The 20,630-nt window shown below is 46.6% G+C and overlaps 1 protein-coding gene across 7 annotated transcripts; it reads right to left on the bottom strand.

Moving 5' to 3' along the window:
* Position 1: 1 nt before the first annotated feature.
* Positions 2–19,928, bottom strand: LOC135418978 (retinoid isomerohydrolase). Of its 7 annotated transcripts, XM_064664893.1 has the most exons (25): positions 19,812–19,928; positions 19,032–19,297; positions 18,173–18,317; positions 17,448–17,566; positions 16,927–17,057; positions 16,248–16,295; positions 15,978–16,118; positions 14,638–15,504; positions 13,869–14,041; positions 12,945–13,121; positions 12,542–12,727; positions 10,716–10,849; positions 6,881–6,963; positions 6,382–6,532; positions 5,982–6,089; positions 5,751–5,892; positions 4,945–5,092; positions 4,595–4,676; positions 4,275–4,407; positions 4,013–4,152; positions 3,000–3,129; positions 2,033–2,147; positions 1,842–1,936; positions 1,642–1,753; positions 2–943 (listed from the first exon to the last, which is right to left on the bottom strand). In XM_064664893.1, the coding sequence occupies exons 1-25, from the start codon at positions 19,911–19,913 to the stop codon at positions 792–794; spliced, it is 4,080 nt and encodes a 1,359-aa protein (XP_064520963.1). In that variant the 5' UTR covers positions 19,914–19,928; the 3' UTR covers positions 2–791. The 7 variants fall into 7 exon arrangements, with proteins under 7 accessions (XP_064520963.1, XP_064520961.1, XP_064520964.1 ...); XM_064664891.1 differs by having other exon boundaries at positions 1,842–2,147; XM_064664894.1 differs by having other exon boundaries at positions 1,842–2,147; positions 15,244–15,504.
* Between the last annotated feature and the right edge of the window lie 702 nt (positions 19,929–20,630).

Below are 20,630 nucleotides of genomic sequence, written 5' to 3'. Positions count from 1 at the left end.
ATTTTAAGTCTATTAGCAGGAAGTTTTTATTTTCAACTAGAGCCTCTTTTAACATCATCTGAAAGTTTATTTTGTGAGAAGGAAGGATAAAGCTGAGCATCTGTAGCACTCTAAGGAAGCAAAATCAGCCCAAGGGATAACAATTGCTTGATTTTTTTCATGTTTATGTTTTAGCATGAAATACAGAAATCAAGAAAATGCACTTTGGCAAAAGAAAGGAGAAAGAGCAAACACACAAGGGAGTGTGTGCAGTTTGCAGCCTTACTGAAGAACAAAACTCTACCTGCCACCAGCCCTGGGCCACCCAGTTCAGGTTCCCAAAGCAGCTGTGGAAAGGCTCCACTTGGATTGCTCTGAGGATACTAAAGCAGTGACCAGGAGGGGATTTAAATCCATAATACTTCAGTATAGGCTAAAAATTCTCAAACATGTAATGGAGCAGAGACTGTTATACATAATGTTACCACATGTACAAGTGCTGAGGTTACACTCTGCTCTTTCAGGCATCTTTCACTCTGCTGCAGCTACAAGGATTAAATTTATAAAAATGGAACCACCACCACACCAAACTTGTGGTGTTTTAACTGGAAATTATGGCAAAGGTTGTATTTAAAAAATACCTGATCAAGCATATTGAAGAATCATGGCCAAAATTGAAGTGCTCAATGTGAATGAAGCAGCCACAGAAACGAAAGGGGACGTCAAAGGATTGTAGGTCACTGGAGTGGCTGTAAATGGAGACTGCCCCTTTGGGAGCTGGAACAGACCCACGTGAGGCATGGCTGGCAGGGTCATGCTCTCTTGAAGCACCCATGGAAGGTCACAGGGATGTTCACCTCCACCTCGGCCCGGGCCACCTCGCTCATGTCCTTGGCACTGAGGATGAGCAGGTAGGCGGGCTTGGGCCCCGTGCCTGGGCTGACCACGATGCTCAGCACAACCCCTGCAGTGAAAACACAAAGGGGATGTCCCAGGTGAGTGTGGGAAGTGTCTGTCCCTGGGGCTGGGCATGGGAGAGCAGCCACTTGCACTCAGAACACCGTAAATCCCATTGGAATTGTGTGATCAATGGTGCTGAGGGAGGTGGTGAGTGACACTGGCTCAGGCTGTCCAGAGAAGTTGTGGCTGCCCTGTCCCTGGAAGTGTCCAAGGCCAGGTTGGACGGGGCTTGGAGCAACCTGGGATAGTGGAAGGTGTCCCTGTCCACGGCAGGGGGCTGGAATTAAATGATCATTAAGATCCCTTCCAACCCAAACCATTCCATGATTCTATGATTGTATATTTATTTCTCATACTATTTGGGCTCTTGACACTGCTGGCTTTGCCAGCCTGTGGTGCTGTGGCACAGCAACTCCTATAATTCCTTTTAAAACTGTGAGAAAATTGCCAAAAAGCTAAAAAATTAAGACAACAGTTCACCTAGACCTTGAGGTCTTTCTCCTCTGTTTTCATTCAGTCTTAATTTTCCTGTATTTCCTCAGAAACTTCCCACCACCGTTAGTACCTGGCACATCTGGTCCAGGAGCTGCCTGCAGGCTCTGCCCCTGCCCACCTCTGGGCCAGCCCTGCAGCCAGCTTGGTGCCAGCTGACAGAAACCTTCCCACTCCCAATGCCACGGACCCAAACCCCATGAGCATTACCATCATCTTCCTCCAGAGCATCCGGATGTGAAACAAAGATGGGCTCCGACGGGTACGAATCTGGCTCCTGCCACACCCAGGTCTCCTTGGTCTTAACATTCAGCTTGCAAAGCTAAAGGAGGGGAAAACCAAAAACCCTAGCTCAGAAATATTCTTTGTTGTCCTCAAACTGAACCCATCACCCATTCTTTGACAGTTACCCTGTCTGGGACAAAGTGATTCAGCCCCAGCCCATACGTGTACGTGTATGGCTTCCCACTGTATTTCTTGTAGTTGATCTGTGGGAACTCAAAGGCTACAATAAAAAATAAATATATAAAAGTGTGAGGATCAGTGGGACAGGGAGTGCAGGCAGTACTTGTGCTGTTGGGATTTGGGGTCTCATTTGTACCGTGACGTGGCCCCGAGAAAATCACTTCAGGCTCCAGCCAGATTGTCTCGTCGCTGTGCAGCGTCGCTGTGGCTGTCGTGTAGGGCAGGGTGACCAGATTCTTCCCTGTGTCAGCCTGGCACAAAGAGAAACACCCAGGACATTGGAGGAACACATTTTTGAGTCTCTTTGCACAGATCTGTTGCAAACATCAACCAGGGAAGGCAGCAGGACATAGCAGAGCCTCAGGAGCTGCAGGGAGGCAACCGCTGCCGTGTTCTTGGCAGTGGTGCAGAACTGTCTTGCTCCTCAGCCATCACTGTGCTCGTAAACACAACTTTCTTCCCCTCCTTGGGGCATTCAGAGGTTTTCATTAAGCACTGCCACGTGGGCTTGCCCTTCTCACTTGATCCGCAGCCCAATGAGCTCCATGGGCGGCTCAGCTGAGCACAGCCCTGGCAGCCCCTGGCCCACCCACTGGGGACCAAGAGAGCTGGAAAGGAACCCAACAGCTGCCAGCCAGTGAGCTCTGTGCCAGGCTGGCAGCTCCAGGGACCTCACACCGAGAGCTAGAGGATTGAACCACACATGTTCCTTCTCTGCCCCCTTCTCTGCTCCCAGGAGCAGTACCTTCCAGGATTAACTGCTGCCCCACAGCCTCTGCTATGAACAGAAATGTATGGAATCATCAAAGGGTTTGGTTTAGGAGGGACCTCAAAGCCCATCTCTTTCCATCCCCTGCCATGGGCAGGGACACCTTCCACTAGACCGGGTTGCTCCAAGCCCCGTCCAAACTGGACTTGAACACTTGCAGGGCTGGAGCAGCCACAACCGCTCTCAGCAGTTGTATGGTGAATAAATCAGAATAACACTGATGAGCTAAAGCAAAAATAAAGTTTCTCTGAGGACCCCTACTTTAAGTTTCCTCTTCTCATTAAAATGTTGAATTTGAACCAGGCAGAGCCCTGTGCTGGCCCAGAGCGGGTACCTTGTCAATGTTGAGGGGCAGGACATATCTGCGGGCCTCGGGCTGCGGGGCCTTCTCTGCGTGGCGCTTCACCTCGTCCCAGTTTGCCCGGAGGTTGACCAAGTACAAGTAATTGTAAATAAACTCAAACCTGCAGGGAAACAGCATCACAGAGAGAAACAGAGATGGGTTTGCAAGTGGGAGTTGAAGTGCAGATGTTTTTTTCCTAAAATTCAGTAGATTCATAGATTGGTTTGGGTTGGAAGGGACCTTAAAAAGCTCATCCAGTTCCACCCCCTGCCATGGGCAGGAACACCTTCCACTAGCCCAGGTTGCTCTAAGCCCTGTCCAACCTGGCCTTGGACACTTCCAGGGACAGGCCAGCCACAGCTTCTCTGGGCACACAGAGTAACATGAGTCCTAGTCCAGCCCCTTGGCAGAGCTGAACTGTGTGTGCACCATTTCCCCTGGGAGGAAAACCAGCAATTTCTGGTGCTCAGCACAAGCACAGGATGGGGCTTGGAACAACCTGGTCTAGTGGAAGGTGTCCCTGTCCATGGCAGGGGGTGGAACGAGATGAACTTTAAGGTCCCTCCCAACCCAAACCACTCTGGGATCCTATGATTTTATGCCAGGATCAGCTCAACTCAAGGTGTCCTGCATATGCAGCCAACACAGGGTTGGGCATCATCATTTCAGAGCCACATTTCTGTGTTTACACAAAGAGCAGCATTCAAATCTCACCCAGACCCTGCTCAGTGCAGCCCCAGCCAAAATAGCATCAGCCTTCAGCAGTCACTGACATTTGTTAAAGTAAATAAAAGATAGAAATATTTTTTCTCTTGGAAAATGAATGTTAAATAGGCTCCTTGCACCTCTGGATAACTCCATGCTGTGTAGTCTGCATGTGTTAGTGTTTAGATCAGTTGGTGCCAAGTGCCAGAGGTGATTCCAACAGTGTCTTGTGCAGGGCTCCACTGCCCCCCCCAGCTCGTGCAGGGGAAGTTGTGGTGCCCAGGGCCCCTCGGACTCACCCCTTCCATGTGCAAAGGTCGACGATCAGGAACCCGTTGTCCTCGTAGGTGTTGATGTGGTGGAAGAGGTTGAAGGCCGAGGTGCGGTACTTGAGGTTGAGGAGCCGGCCCTTCTTCTTCTCAGCCACGTGGATCCACACCTGAGGACCAACCAGCAGCTTTGCTTAGGCTCAGGGAAATGAAGGTGAGACCAATACCATGGACCTCCCAGTGTCGGGCTGGCTGCCCAGGCCAGCCCATTTGGGGACGACCCTCTGCTTACCCCCATGGTTTCGTTGGACTCAAAGCAGTCCATGTAGTTGGCTCCCCAGAGGCTCCAGGAGGAGAGGAACTTGAGGAGGTTGATTTTCACTGGTGTTTCCACAAACACGATGTAGTTTGGGGTCAGCCCAAAGCTGTTTAGAAATGCAGGGGGGCACATCAGGCTCACCGGCTTAGTTTGGACAACAACCACGAAGTGCTTCATCTTATCACATGGATCATCCCCTACAATTACCCTGATTTTGGTAAATCACCTAGTTTTTGTTGCTGATTATGTGTGAGAACAAGTCCCTGGTTCCAGCTGACCCCATGGAATGTTACCTGTGGACATAGGACGGCTTAAACCTGTCACTGCAAGGGAACTGCACCACCACCTGTGACTTGTTGATCGGGTCCTCCTTATCTGGAATGGGACAGGTGAGGGGTTAACAGAAGGTCTCACATAGTCTGTGCTTATTTACCCAGTAAATGTCTGCCTTCAACACAAAGGAAATTCATGGTTTAGAAACCACTTGAAAGTGTTTCAAATACAAGACTTAAAAAGTAAATAAAATCTAAGGAAGCTTGAAAAAAAAAACAACAAACCAACCCTCAATGGCAAAACTCATTTACAGGATAAAGAGGTGATTCCTAAGATTTTCCCAGGTGGCTCAGAGGCGGGATTGACTGACCTGCCTGCAGTGGAGGAATCCGGATGATGTTGTAGGCCAGGGCAAAGTTTTTTCCAAAGCAATTCCCAATGTTGTAAACAGTCCCATCATTCTCAATGTGGGGATGAGCCGTTACCCCGTTAATGGACACATATTTACAGAGATCCACCTGGAGAACAAAATGGAGACAATCAGGAGCTTCCCTGGCAGGAGATGGGGAGTCACTGGCTCTGCAAGTTGTCATGAGTCAACACATTCTTGCATTGGATGTGAGAAGTTCTTTTCTAAGGCTGCAATTGAGCTCCAATTTGCAAACTTCAGCCAAGCATGAACATGGAGCTGGAGCTCCAAGGGCTGGAGCTTTTCTGCTCTGGAGACGGGCTGGGAGAGCTGGGGGTGTTCACCTGGAGAAGAGAAGGCTCCAGGGAGATCTTAGAGCCCCTTCCAGTGCCTAAAGGGGCTCCAAGAGAGCTGGAGAGGGACTTTGGACAAGGATCTGGAGGGACAGGACAAGGGGGAATGGCTTCCCACTGCCAGAGGGCAGGATTAGATGGGATATTGGGAAGGAATTCTTGGCTGTGAGGGTGGTGAGGCCCTGGCACAGGTTGTCCAGAGAAGCTGTGGCTGCCCCATCCCTGGAAGTGTCAGAGACCAGGTAGGATGGGGCTTGGAGCAACCTGGGCTAGTGGAAGGTGTCCCTGCCCATGGCAGGGGGTGGAATGAGATGAGCTTTAAGGTCCCTTTCAACCCAAACCAGTATGTGATTACATGATTTTCATTTTAGGTTTACTGCTCCATAACTTTTTCAGCCCAGGACAAAACCCCACCTGCTTAATTGTCTCTAAGGTGTCTGGGTTAATCCTGGTTATGAAGTTGGTCTCAGTGCAGGCATAGTAATCCTCACCCACAGGGTAGACATTAACCAGGGCATTGTCCGTGACCTCCACACCTTTGAAGTAGGAGAAGAACCTGAGCAGAGAGAATGGACAGGCAGTCAGGGCCTCTGGGAAGCAGGAGCTCTGTGGGACATGGCAGCAGTGGCTGCAGGACCCCAGTACCTGGAGAAGATGTTCTTGCAGGGGTCTGGGTACGCGTAGGTGCCAAACTCCGTTATGACAATCCTTTTCTCTGTCATTGCTCGCACATAACAGTCAGTCCTGATAAACCTGGGACGGTGAGGAGGAGAAATCCCCTTACACGTAAAACCACAACAGGCTGTGCAGTTAAATATGAATAAATATGAATAAATATGAATATTCCTGTGATAAAGCTCATGAGAGCCCCGGGTCCCCACAGCCTCATGTTTCATCTGGAGCTGGTTTAATGATATCACTGATACAGCTCTTCCAATAATCCCATGGACTAAAAATAACCGGTGCCTTCCAGAGCCTGTCCCCAGCACTCGCAGTCAAGCAACTGCTTCCTGATTTATTTGTTTCTTGGAAAACCACCACGTACCTTCTGTGGTAGGTGACGTGCCCCTCCTTGAAGTCAAACTTGTGGAGCAATGCCTGGCCATCAAAGAGGTGGTAATAGGGCTCCGAGCCCACCTCGAACAAGCCAGGACCACACCTCAGGAGGCTTCCTCGCAGCCAGGTGGGAATCCTGCCTGTGGGAGAGGCAGTGTTGGGATGCACACGGCAAATCAGACCAAGGAATTTTTATGGTGAAAACAAAAAGAACAAAACTTTGAATTAATTTTTTTAAGGCTTATGCAACTTATTTAAACACACGTGAGGTCTTGAAACTGTTTTCTTCCCCTCCACACCTGCTGTAGACCAAGACATTCAGTACTGAAATATCTAAAGGTTCTCCCATCCAATCTGTCCTTCCTCCACCCCAAATCCCTAGCCCTGTGAGGTCCTTTACTTCCAGCCCTTGTAAAGTCTCTGAGCCCTGGAGGCCCCTGAGCTCTGAGAACAAAGCCAGGCAGGAGGAGATCAGGGACCAGACCAACCTGTGACGTGGGTGGTCACTGGAGAGGACAGTTCCTCCACCGTCTCAAAGAGCTTCTTGTAGCCCCCGGCTGGATGCTCCACTCTGGAAGGGCAAAGCTGGGTTAGCCCGAGGTGGGCAGTGCTGGGAACCCCCTGCCAGGGAGGGGCAGTTCTTCTGGACACACTGAGCCACGACTTGCAAAGAACTTGAGGCATCAGGAGGGAAGAGCACTAGAACTTCATGGGGGGAAAGGCTGAGTATGTGGAGGGAGAGGGAACACCGAGGGGAAAGCCCACACCACAGCCCTGCAGCAAACACTTCCATCCACTGATAAATCCAGGATAGTCCAGATCATTAGGAAGCAGAATCCAGCTTTTATCTCCCAGGTCTTGGAGAAGCATTTTTTTGCCTTTTTTCTTTCTTTTTCTTTAAGCAAAGAATTAATTGTTGGGTTCCAATTTTATCACTGCAAAGCCCATGAAGACACAGCAGACAGACCAGTGTGCTCTGCCCAGAGCAGCTGTGGCTGCCCCATCCTTGGAAGTGTCCAAGGCCAGGTGGAACAGGGCTTGGAGCAACCTGGTCTAGTGGAAAGGGAGTGGAATGAGATGGGATTTAAAGTCCCTTCCAACCCAAACCCATTTGGGATTCTATGATTCTACTCCAAATTCTGGACTATCCCCTGGAACCCAGAGGTGAGCCTATCCTCCTGGATCAGAACCACACCTTGGAATGGGAAGTACCAGCATTCACACTGACACATGGAGACCGTCCCCCTCCTCCTCCTGCCCCCTGAACCACACTGACCCCCGACCTCACATCTGCCCCAGCCAATGCTCCATCAACATGGTGATCCATGATCCTCTCCCATAGAGAGGAGCTTCAGGAATACTCACTGGCTGTACATCCTCTCCCCGATGAAGGGCCTGAGCCTCCAGCAGCCAAGCTCAGAGCAGAGCCTTGTGCAGGGTATTTATGGGGTGCTGAGCCCTGCCCAGGGAAGCCCCTGCCAGTGAGAGCCCCCTGGGAACAGAGCCGGCTTTCACCACCCAAATCCTCCCGGGTTTGGGAGCTTTTGTCCTGCCCTCCACACAAAAAAGGGCTTTGACTGCTTTTGTGAGACCTAAATTCTTCCCAAGCAGAAGTGATTACAAAGAAAAAAATCCCAAGGAGTGAAACGGAGCGTGCTGGAGCCATGCCAGGCGTTGGCACTGGCACTGGGCCCTGCTCTGGCACCACAGGGCACAGGAGACCTGCCTGGATCCAACATGGACCCAGGGCAGCACGGAACGGCTCTTCCAGAGCCTCCCCTTGGAGTGACAGGACAGAGACATCCAGAGATAAGGAGATGCCAGTGTCAAACATCCTGGAATATCCTGAGTTGGAAGGGTCCCACAGGGATCATTGAGTCCAATCTCTGGACCTGCCCAGGACACCCCAACAATCCCCCCCGTCCCTGAGAGCACTGTTCAAATGCTGCTTGAGCTCTGGCAGCCTTGGGGCCGTGATCACTGCCCTGGGGAGCCTGTTCAGTGCCCGACCACCCTCTGCAGGAAGAACCTTTTTGTGATATCCAAACTATATATCCCCTGGCATAGCTCCAGCCATTCCCTGGTCCTGTCTCTGGTCACCAGAGCAGAGATCGGAGCTGCCCCTCAGGAGGAGCTGCAGACCCCAAGGTCTCTCTCAGACTCCTTCTCCAGGCTCGTCATCAGGAACCACCTGTAGCAAGAGTCAACATTTATGAAAACAATAGTGCTGTAAAGAGTGATTTCAAAGATTAACGAAATCAGAGAGTTTAGTGCTGTCCCCTCACAGGCAGCTCATGGCAGAGGATGAAGATGTTCCATAATACCATGTACATTTGGGTGCTCCTCCCATATAGATGGAAACAGTGATCAAAGCTGGGGTGAAAGGAGAAAAATAGACTTTAAACATCCCTCTGTTTGATCTGCTGCCACAACCATCACGTGAAGCTTGGCTTCCTTCCCTGGTTTTGTTTGTTTGCTCCCTCTTTTCAAGGCAGTGTTCCCATTTGGATTGAGGGTTCATTTAAGGCTTCTCACTGAAGGCACTGAGCCTTCAGGAGCTGTGACTGAGGCCTCCCATTAACTCTTTGGATTAATAACCATAATTATATGGTAATTTCTCAGTGGAAGTCTCCTGGCAATAAATAATATAAACCTGAGTGCAAACTCAAGGCCTCTCAGCATTGCAAGTCATGTGGAGACTTTTAATTAATTCCAGGACTCAAAACAGCATCTTAATGTTTGATGTCATGAAAATTCCATGTTTCCATGGTGACAGCATCTTCCCAGGCCCCATCCTTCTCCAGGCAGAGATCCCAAAACATCTCTGGTCCCACACACCAGCAGCCAAGTTCTCCTCCTGAATCTTACCTGACCAGGCAACTCTTCTGGTGTGACATTGACACCAGAACAGCACAGGACAGCAGACAACCTACAAACTCATTACAGAACTGCTCTTCCTTGCAATTAATACCATTAGAAAGGAGTTATTGGTGCTAATTAGCAAAAGATGTGCTCTGAGGCACAAGCACCAGCAACTCCGCCTGCTTTTCTCTGAAGGAAAAGGAGGGAACAGTTATTGACCTCTGTCCATTTCAAGTGGATTAAAATACTCCAAGGCTGTAAAAAGGAAGGTGTGAGTAGCCTTAAGTTCCATATATGGAATTTTGGTCATTGATTTGTAATGTTTTATTGTCCCACAGTGAGTCAATTTGTCCATTTATTCCCATTTTTGTTAAGCTCTGTCAAAAACTTAGAAGGGAACATTAAATAACCTGGATCAAGAACTGGGAAAAATGAGGGCAGGCCTTTAAAAGCCAAATCCTGCAAAATGTGAGCTGCTCACCTAATCAGTTACTTAACTGGAACACATAAACAAAGCATTTACACAACAGGGAACAGGTTGGGAAGTGTTGGAATCAAGTTCAGGCAGGTACTGGAGTGCTAAAAGGAGTTGACTGCAGGTGTTACAAGGGAGAAACATCTTGCACCTGCCCTGCAAGTGGAAAGTTATCTACAGGACATTGAAGCATCATTAAAATAGGTTAAATGGGGCTAATTTGGGTTTCTCACTTACAAAACCTTCAACAAAAGAGCAAAAGGATATATTTTGGGAGAAAACTGAAGCCCAGCCTCATGGTCACAGATGTAGAAGTGTACCCACTTGCTGTATCATCCATCACTCCTATTATTTTGAGAATCACACCAATAGATCCAAAATAAATTTTCCATGAAAATATCAGAAATATACTTAAAGACTTTTAATATAAATAAATATAGAAAAGTTAATGAGAGTTTTACAGATGAGATAAACACAAGCATTTCAGGGAGGCAGATAATAATTCATGGTGAACTTTTGGCTCTCCTGGTCCTGAACTCACAGAACTTCTTTTGTTTAAAGACAAATATTTTGAGAATAGAGAAGGCACTTAGTCACAATACACAGACATTAAAACCTACACAAACTACAATAAATGGCACAAATTCCTGACCAGACATTAAAAGGTTACAAGAGGCAGGTCATTAGTTTCCCATAGAAAACCATATATAAATTTTTGGTTAACAACAGCTTTGTGCTTATTTTCACATTTTCCTACATACATTATATTGTAATAATTTGTAAACAGATAAATATTTCTCTCTTAGAAGTTATTCAAAATATCTGCATAAAAAAAAGGGTATTTTGGCACCTTTCAGCACCTTATCCATGTAAACATTTCTTCCTTCTACACAGAGCCAGCATCAAATTCCTGCAGCAATTCCTCTGGTGAATCATTCAGACTCACATCCAGGAGATAAATGCCTCAAGTGTGGTGACATTAATACCTCAGGCTCCGAAACCTGGGCTTCCTCAGGCTGAGCATGGGCTGCTTGATGGTGGGTTTGTTCTCCAGCAGCATCGCTTCGCTCTCTGTCGTTGGAAACCTGTTCTGGTAGATCTGGGGGTATTCCCTCTGGAACTGAGCATACACAAGCAGCAATCACAATAAAATCCCACGCTCCACCAAAAAACTCCAGCTAAAAATCTTGGGAGCCAAGATTCACCTGCTCTGGAGCGGTTCTCCCAGAAAACCTTACTTACGACTCTGATTCCATCTCATTTCAACTCCTGCAGATATACAGCTAAAGGAAAATACCTGGAATCAGAGGCATATTTGTGACATTTGGCCTGTTCCCTGTGTCAGGCCTTGGGAAGAGATGACTAAATAAATAATCTATACAGTAAATACACCTGAACATCAGCCAAACCTTTCCACTGCTGGATTCAACCTACCCCAAGTACCCAAAGCTGAACAATCATTGCAAAAGTTGTGACTTATCACACCATGGCTATCCCAGCTCAAATGGCAGGACTCTAATGATATGGTTCTGTGAAATTTAAAAGTCAGCTTTGCTCACTTGTGGCTCTCACAGTACAATCTGCTTTTGGACTTTGTGAGAATTCATTAAAAATTTAAGTATCTACTTTAAGTTTTACTATTAAAAGATTTTAGTTTATTTCCTTCCTCCTCTTTCACCTGTTGCTGTGAATCACATCTTAGCGCTCACTTATTCCAAGTTTTAATCAACTCTAATTAACTCTTTTTTACAGGCAGGAAGTTTTAATGATCTTGAACCAAAGTCCAGCCTCACTTTTACAGTCCAAGAAAGTTTCTACAACACACATGAAACTCAGTGTGGCAGGAGCTGGAGGAGGGGCACCAAAGAGTTCCTGCTCTGAAAAGCTGCTTGTTCAAATTTGAGTCACAAGATTTGCTTAGGAGATTCCAGGACAAGTACAAAGCTATTCCATTGGGCAGAAGAACTTGCCAAAGGTTTTTCCGCAAAAGAAAAACCCCTCCAGGATTAAATCCTGCCAGAACTGCTGTGTTTTAGCTTTAGTATTAGGCAAGATATTAGTAGGCCAGAGAAGTGCAAGATAATCTTGAGGAACATAAACGTTACAAAACACAAAGCCAAGGCCACAAAAAGAACGATTCAGGATTGCAAACAGATAAGAGGTTGGTCTCTGGTCTCCTAAAGCAAAAAATTATTGCTGTTAACACCTATTGGTTTTAAGCCCACTTATGGCATGTTAATGGTGACTTGTTGGCCAGTGCACCACAGGAAACCAGGCTATAATTCCATCAGGTATTATTTAATGGAGAGCAGGATCTCAGAGTAACTTCATACTAGTTTTAAGCCATTATTTGAACACCCCTACAGCCAGTGTCAAATGCTGTATGTTATCATGGAAGGTTTGGGTTGGGAAGGACCTTAAAGCTGACTTTGTTCCACCCCCCACCACAGACAGGGACACCTTCCACTATCCCAGGTTGCTCCAAGCCCCATCCAACCTGGCCTTGGACACTTTCCAGGATAGGGCAGCCACAGCTGCTCTGGGCAACCTGTGCCAGGGCCTCACCACCCTCACAGGGAAGAATTCCTTCCCAATTTCCCATCTATCCCTGCCCTCTGGTAGTGGGAAGCCATTCCTCCCAGTATCAGACACTGTCTTTAAAATCCCAACCAGAGCACACAAAACATCCAACAGCTCTTCTGAGCAAGTATTTCTCACCAAACACTCTCTTCCCCCCCTCTTCTGCACCAGGCTCTGTTGACTGAGCCCTTCCCTCACAAAGGCATTTCAGAAGCAGGTGAAAGTTCCTCACCTGCTTTAACTTTTTCTTTTTGTCCTTCACAGACAAGTTTTTATCCTTGATAATGTTCTCCAAGAGCTCTGTCACTGCAGCTTGAGAGGTAGAAACCTTTTGTTCCTCGAACTCCTGAGGAGTGATTTGTTTGCAGTAGGAATACGTTGGCAATATGGCACAAATTTCTTCCTTGGGACATTTGCACTGGAAGAAAAAGAGGTCTGTAAATACTCATCTGCTTCTGTACTATTTCAGTAAGAACTCACAAACATCCACACCCACTAACTTACAGTGGCATTACAGCTGCAAAACATTATAATTAATATCTATACACTGAAACCATATTGGTTTTATTTGCATTTTCCCATCCAACCTTCAGAACAATTAGCAAATGAATTTGAACTCCCCTAGTACCACCAACCTGAGCCACCCTCGCGTATTCAAGGTGGTCTCGCACAGCGACCTGCAGGTGAGTTGGGACCTGGAATATTTCCTGCTGATGGTCCATCAGAAATGAAACCAGTCGTGTAGAAAGCAGCTCATCCAGGTCCACTTCCTCTGCACAGCGCAGCACACAGCGGGAAAACGTCTGGATCAGCTGGGAGAGTCCAGTACATCAGTAAGTACACACAGTTGTGGATTTATTTGCCTTCTCTCCACTCTACACAGTGGCACAATAAATTCTTCACACCAATTTTCACTGCAATTTTTCTTGCCTGCACCACTGGTCAAGCAAGGAAGGAAACTGATTTTAGGGTTTTTTAAAGTAACTTCTTATAACCTAAGACTTCTACTTTTCTTGAACTGAACAGCACCTTCAATTAAGAAATACACATTATAAAGAACCTATAGAAACCTACAGAAAAATGTACATCTTCACAGAATCACAGACTGGTTTGGGTTGGGAGGGACCTTAAAGCCCATCCAGTTCCACCCCCTGCCATGACCAGGGACACCTTCCACTAGACCAGGCTGCTCCACGCCCCATCCAACCTGGCCTTGGACACTTCCAGGGATGGGGCAGCCACAGCTTCTCTTCAATGTTATAATTCTAAATGGCACTCGGGTGAGAAATCAGACTAAAGTATTCTTTTAAGTGATTTCTCTTCTCCCCCCAACATAAACAAAAGCAATGTGAATATTTGAAGTCTCTCAGGATGGAGACAAGAAAGTGCTTGTTCAAGTCAGATTTTTGTGCATATTCTGGAGGTGAAAAATCTGCCTGTTAATACTTGCAGCATGCTGAACTTGAGGTTCTTGTCTCACTGCTTTAAACAGTGATTCTGAGCATAACTTCAGCGATACTCTTACAATAACAGGCATACTGCCCTTGTGGCTCTCTTACCAAGGACCTGTTGCCCATGGCATTGTGCAGCCGTGGCATGTCAACATTCCCACTGATCCGGGTGATCATCCGCATCAGGAGCTGGAGCCTCCTACGGTTTGGGGGTGGGAGCAGCAAACAGCAGATCTGCAGAGCTTCCACAGCAATCCTTTCCAAGTGAGGCTGCAGGAGATCTGCAAGTCAATTGCAAAGACAGCTGGCATTAAGATTTGAATCAACTCTCAGTGTATTTTTTACAACAGTACCAGAAATCTCTTATTTTACCAAGGTCATTATCAATGTTTCAGAGAAATCTGCTGTAATGCGGTAGATAAGGTAAGGACCTTTGTTGGTGTGGTCATCTTCAACTTGCTTCATTAGGAGAAATTGCTGGGGCAATAAAGATCGTAATACAATTAAAGAATGACACTGAATAACATTTTCTGGGAATAACATTAAAGACCATAAAAATACATCATCTCCAACAAACAGGTCTGTGCTAATTCTCATTCTCAGTGTCTGGGGCGGGATCTCTTATCACTTACCTGAGCAGAAAGGTCAGTTACCGACACGTCAATTCTTACTCAAAAGACACTACATGTTACTATTTGTTAGCAGAGCTACAGCAATTTAAAAAATGCTATTCAGCAACCAGATTTTTTTAAAAAAACTCACAAATCCATGTTCTATGCATTTCAACAAACCTAGCAACAGTGTCAGAGGTGGAGGAAGCAGAGATTAGTCAGGCCATACAACAAGCAGTACAACATGCTGTAGAAAGCCATCTTACTTTGCGTGCCAGTCAACACACAAGGGGAGGGGGTGAAAGAGCTTTCTGAGAGTTCTGTGCTGCTTCTGCAGAGTCTCTTTTTGATGGTGATTTCGGAATCCTCAGTCCTGATGTCCACTGAAGCAGCCACCCCAGGGGGATCTGGTTTTCCTTGCCCCCAGAGCTGAGCCCTTGGCATTACTATGATTTCAGCAACTGGTCTGTTAATGACTGTGCAGCTTCTGCAGTTCCTCCTGCCCAGTGAACTCAGAGAGTGGCGCATCTGCTTCGACCCGTGAGTGTCATCCAACAGCTCGTCCTGCAGAGCTGAGGCAGACACTCTCTTGATGCCCTGGGTTTGTGTTTGACAGATGTTATCACAGCCCACCTCCAACACAGATTTAGCTTTGTGCTCACACAGCAGTGACTGGTCTCCATTTCTTGTGATAGTGCTCACACCACCTTCCCTGAGGGAATCACATCCTCCTTTACTACATACACTTGAAGGAGGAGCTCCGATTCTTTCCAAGGAGTAACATCTTGTCCTAAATGCTCCAGGTGGAGCTTGTTTGTTCCTGAAACCTGAAAGATTCTGACAGCTTCCTCCTATCAGATTACCAGCACTACCTTGCTGATGTCTCAGTTTATATTGCTGCCCTTTCTTTGTATGTTGGTTTTGGACAGTCAGCTCTTCTGAAGAAAACCTCCTGGAAGCTTCATCTTTCTTTTTCTTGTCAGGCTCTTTGTGGATCAGACTTAGGAGAAGACACTCAGTTGACTTGAAAGAGTTCAAGTGAAGAGTTTTTGAAGGCTGTGGGTCACATTTCTCATCTTGGACAGAACGTTTTCCACTGCACAGATCTGGAATTGTGATGTAGCCACACATAACTATCAGAAAATGAAATAGAAGTTAAGATGCAAGTGGTATGAAAATGGACCAGCTCTGAAAGCTGCTACCTGAGCAGAGAAGACAACAAAGGGAAGATATTAATTTATAGTTGACTGTTAGTAAAACCTAAGAAGAATTTAGCTCAGTCCAAAAGCAATTTAACAAGATAATTGCAACCAACATGCAAGAATAAAAAAGGTAACGCACTGCAGTAGTGAGGACAGACAGAATGAGCTGTATTTTTAAGTTCCTGAATATTTAGAATGTGCGCTCAGACAGCAATTTAAATAGAAATCACGAGACAGAACTACATTTCAATTAATACTTTAATACAGAGTGAGAGCAGTGATGATCCTCCTCAGATTCAAGCTGCCACACAGATTACGGACCAAGGTCTGCTTTGATTTACAGATTTGTTCCCCAGCTGATATGAACTTACAGTTTTACTGATCCTTTCTGAATTCATACTTACCTAAAATATTAACAAAAAGTTCATAGTATTCAAAAGTAAGTAATGGCTCAGGGAGACTGAGAAAATAATCAGCAACTGTTCTGAACACGTCCCGTTCAAACCCACTGTAAGTTGCTTGGCTCATGTCATTGTTTCTGGGCCCTGAAAAAGAGGTGAAGAAAGAAAATTCACACAAATTTCACAACTGCATTATAAAACAAATAATAATGAATATTTACTTTCAACACTCAAAATAGGTTTCTGTAACTTAAAAGCTCTTCAGTGACTTACAGTATGCGAGGCACTTCATAGCTGACAGCACCCAGTGAGGGAGGTCTTCTAAAATATAAACAAACAATGACATTATTTGTACATAAGCCCAAAGATTTAATGACTAATACAAACAATGGCACACATATTAAATAACACCTCAATTACAAAATACCAGATTTTAAATTAATTTTAAATATTGCTATACATGTAATTTTGACAGGATAAGGGGGAATGGCTTTCAGTGGAAGGAAGGCAGGTTTAGATTAGATATTAGGGAGAAATTCTTGGCTGTGAGGGCGGTGAGGCCCTGGCACAGGTTGCCCAGAGAAGCTGTGGCTGCCCCATCCCTGGAAGCATCGAAGGCTAGGTTGGACAGGGCTTGGAGCAACTTGGGATAGTGGAAAGTGTCCTACTATCCTAGCTCCATTTCCCACCCAGGGAGGGTTACAAACCAAGGCAGGGGGTGGGACTGGATGAGCTTTAAGGTTCCTCCTAACCCAAAATATTCCAGGATTCTGTGACTATCTCGTTGTATAAAGAGTGAATGCAATATACCTACAAATCTTCTAGACAAAAATACTGAACTGTACTGTGGTTTGGGAAAAAACTGTAAAAAGACAGACCACGAAATATATTAATTACTGTTGTAATTACATCACATAGAATCCTGAAGCGAAACCAGGGAAATCCATCTTACCTGACTTGTTCTGCAGAATCACCACCCCGTGTTTGCTGGTGTTGCTCATGTTGTACATGACGTGCTCAGGGACCACCTGTGCTGGCTGCAGAACCTCCTCCAGCGACGGGAGGCCCAGGATGGTCTGCAAACTGTGGGGAGCAAGAGCATGGGGTGTCTAGGTTTGTAATAATGAAGGAAAAATCAGTTCTTTCCCTATCTATTCAAAACCAGGTGCTTAAAAAGCTCATCTGCTGTTTGTTTAATAAATTCTCACTTTCAGGAGAACAACTTGAGGACATGCTCTTCTCTGGGACAAACAGCAACAACCAGTAAGGAAGAGCATCTGTGGTACTCAAATATACTTCAGCAACAGCAAATAATCAAGAATTCCTTAAATGCAACAATTCAATGTTAGTAAACACACTAGGAAGCCTATGTAGAGAATAGTCAGTAAAAATCTTCAGCTTAAAAAGGTTGATGGGCTATTTCACACCCAAAGCACTTGTATGAGAAGGTGCTATTTATGATTTATTACTTACTGTATCAGAATGATATTTCTCCAAGTTTCTTGCACATATTGCTGGCTTATTTCTTTCCTTTGTAGTGTGTCTTCCTTGTTCTCTTTTATCACATCAGGTTTTGTTTTTTCTAGGTTTTCCTGAAAATGAGAGGTTTATAATGTAAGATAAATGAGACTCAAGATAATTCAAAATTAAGTAATTAAAAAACTGGAATCAGAAGTATAGGGAATTCTGTGGAACAATAAATTCCATATGGTATTTCAGCTTTAGCACTGAAATGTAAGCACACACAACTAAAAAGCAAAAGAGGATACTGAAAAAAGACCTGATCGATCCTGAAAGTAGCAATTTAAAAGGTAGAAACATCTCACATCCAAATGTATTTGTAAACGATTTATCCTCCTTTAGGATTGGAATCTAAATTCAGAATTTATGCACATACACAAATTTCAAATGAATAAAGGGACACACATTCAACCTTTTCCAAAAAGCTGACCAGTTAAATAATTTGTATCTTTTATTTGTCCCTCCCAATACTTCCAGAAGCAAACAAAAATCCTCCCATACCAATTTATTTCTTAATACTTCTCAATTTCTTAACTACCAAATTACTTCTCAAGCTGAAAGGGGAGATGCCACAACAGAACAGTGACACCAAAAGGTGACTGCTTCTAGTTTTATGTTTTTGAAGAATGAAGACAAAACAAGACAACTGCAATGACGTAAGAAACAGAAGTTATTACCAGGGACTGCAGTAACTCGTGTTTTTTCAAAGTCCTCTTGGATAAATGGGGCAGTTTAAAAAGTTTTTCTTTGTCCGTAGGGAAGTTTTCCAAGTTCTCTCTTGGTGGGCTTGGTAGAGGTTTAACTGGAGATGTTGAAGGAAATCTGTAATGGGTGGGAGAGATGAGTGAAATAGATTCAGAATAGATTAGAAATGTCATAGCTGGGCTTCGGGAACGAAGATTTGGGAAAGGTCTCTACCCATGTTTGTCACAAGTGCGCTGGCGGCTAAAATTAGAAATAAAATAAGTTACTTAAGCAAAACAATACCCTGTGACTCCATACCAGTGTGACTCTAAAATTCTGAAGAGATTCAGGAAAATAAGAAGGAAAACACTGATTTTTCTTTTTCTTTATCATATGATAGATTAACTTTGGGCTATTATTCATGATGCCAAAGTCACGCTGAAGATGCTCAGATGTTTACAGAGCACTGAGCCCAGAATTTGAGAAGTGAAGGCCATTACCACCTTTCATTTTAGAGCTTTTTGGCTCCATTTCCCATTTAGACTTTCTGTAAAAGGTACAGGAGAAATAAGCGCATCAGGGAGCTACTACAAACCACTCCTTGGCTCCCCTTCAAAGCACTGGAGTGCAGAATGTATTCCAATGAAAAACTTGGATAGACAAGAGCATGGAAACAACCCAGAGCAGATAAGATGTATGGTCTATACTGAGAATCAGAACAAAGTAAAACAGTGAAAGGAGCAAAACAATGCTAATAATTAAATTTTTGGCCCAACTGCTCAGCCTAAATCTGAGTATTTTAAAATCAAATTCTCAACCTGAAGAGCCATTAAATAATTTTCATCTCAATACCTGTACAAGGCACCATTGTCTTCCAGGTTTTCAGCTCCCCACCTCCCTTTTATATCCTCAATGACGTGGTTCTTGAGAAATTTCCTCAGTAACTGCACCGTTTGCTGCCTGGTCACCTCGGGACCGAAGTTGCTGTTATTTCTGAGGACCTCATGGAGCCAATCCACAGCTTCCGAGGCAGTGAAACAGCTCCCGTGCTTCCTGAAGTGCTGCCTGTGTTTCCTCAGGGGCATTCCCGCTCGGAAGTACTTGGTGATCTCGTTCCACTGCACGGGAAACAAAACAGCCAAAACTGGAAAATTAAAGCCTCAAGCTGAGCACTGCGAATATCAGCGGCACGGCGTAGGGGGGCCCAGCGCACCCGCATATCGTGACAGTGGGCAGGGGTTGTTCCAGGGCACCCACATGTCACGACAGCAGGTGGATGGCCCTAAGGCACCTACATGTCGTGACAGGAGTCACAGGATGGGAGGTAGCAAGGTACCCATATATCGTGATAGCAGGCACGGGGAGAGTGTCCCTGGGCACCCACACGTCGTGACAGTGGGCATGAGACACCAGGGCACCCACACGCCGTGGAAGGGGTTGTCCCAGGGCACCCACATGTCCCGACAAGGGCAGGGGGTCCCAGGGCACCCACGTGTCACGACAGCACCTAGGAGGGGCAGAGTCGCCTCCTGCCCAGCAGCGCTTCCACGGGTGACACTGGCAGCCCGTTCCCCCGGCAGCCGCCCGCTCCCCTGGCGCAGCCCCCGCCGCGCCCCGCTCCCCGGTGCTCACCAGGCGGGTGGCGCGGTACGGCCCCGGCCCCGGCCCCGGCCCCGGCCCCGGCCCCGGCCCCGGCCCCGGCCCCGGCCCCGGCCCCGGCCCCGGCCCCGCCATCGCGGCCCCTCCGCCGGCCCAGGCCGGGCACAGCGCCCCCTATCGGCCCACAGGCCACCAACGGCCGCCGCCGTTCGAATCCGCCGGCGGCCGCGGATTGGGCGATCCATGGGGCACGTGACGCGTGACGTCAGGGCGGGCCGGCCCGAGGGACAGTGTGGCCGCGGGTTCGGTTCCCGCCCCGAGCGGGTCCTGAGCAGCGTTACAGGCGTTAATTACCTAACAGCGATGAGCAGGAATCAATTAATCCCAGCTAATTACTTAACATTAATTACCATGCTATGACACCTGGCCCCACCTCATTTCCGAGCCGCTCCAGAGGTGAAGGTGTGGCTTGGCAGCACCTCAGGAGGATGAGTGGATGTCAATAAAACTTGTTCTGTTTGTGAAACTTTGACCTCATTGTCAGGGGAGATTGAGATAAAAACCTACATGAAATGTTACCTTTTGCACAGAATCTCAGAATGATTCAGGCTGGGAAGGACTTGAAAGCTCATCCAATCCCACCCCTTCCATGGGCAGGGACACCTTCCACTATCCCAGGTTGCTCCAAGCCCCGTCCAACCTGGCCTTGGACACTTCCAGGGATGGGGCAGCCACAGCTTCTCTGGACAACCTGTGCCAGGGCCTCACCACCCTCACAGACGAGAATTTTTTCCTAACATCCAGACTACATTTCCCCTCTCCCAGTTCGAACACATTACTCCTTGTCCTGCC

Source organism: Pseudopipra pipra, chromosome 9 (assembly GCF_036250125.1).
Source record: "Pseudopipra pipra isolate bDixPip1 chromosome 9, bDixPip1.hap1, whole genome shotgun sequence".
Taxonomy (NCBI): domain Eukaryota; kingdom Metazoa; phylum Chordata; class Aves; order Passeriformes; family Pipridae; genus Pseudopipra; species Pseudopipra pipra.
This window is presented reverse-complemented; position numbering and strand designations above follow the sequence as displayed.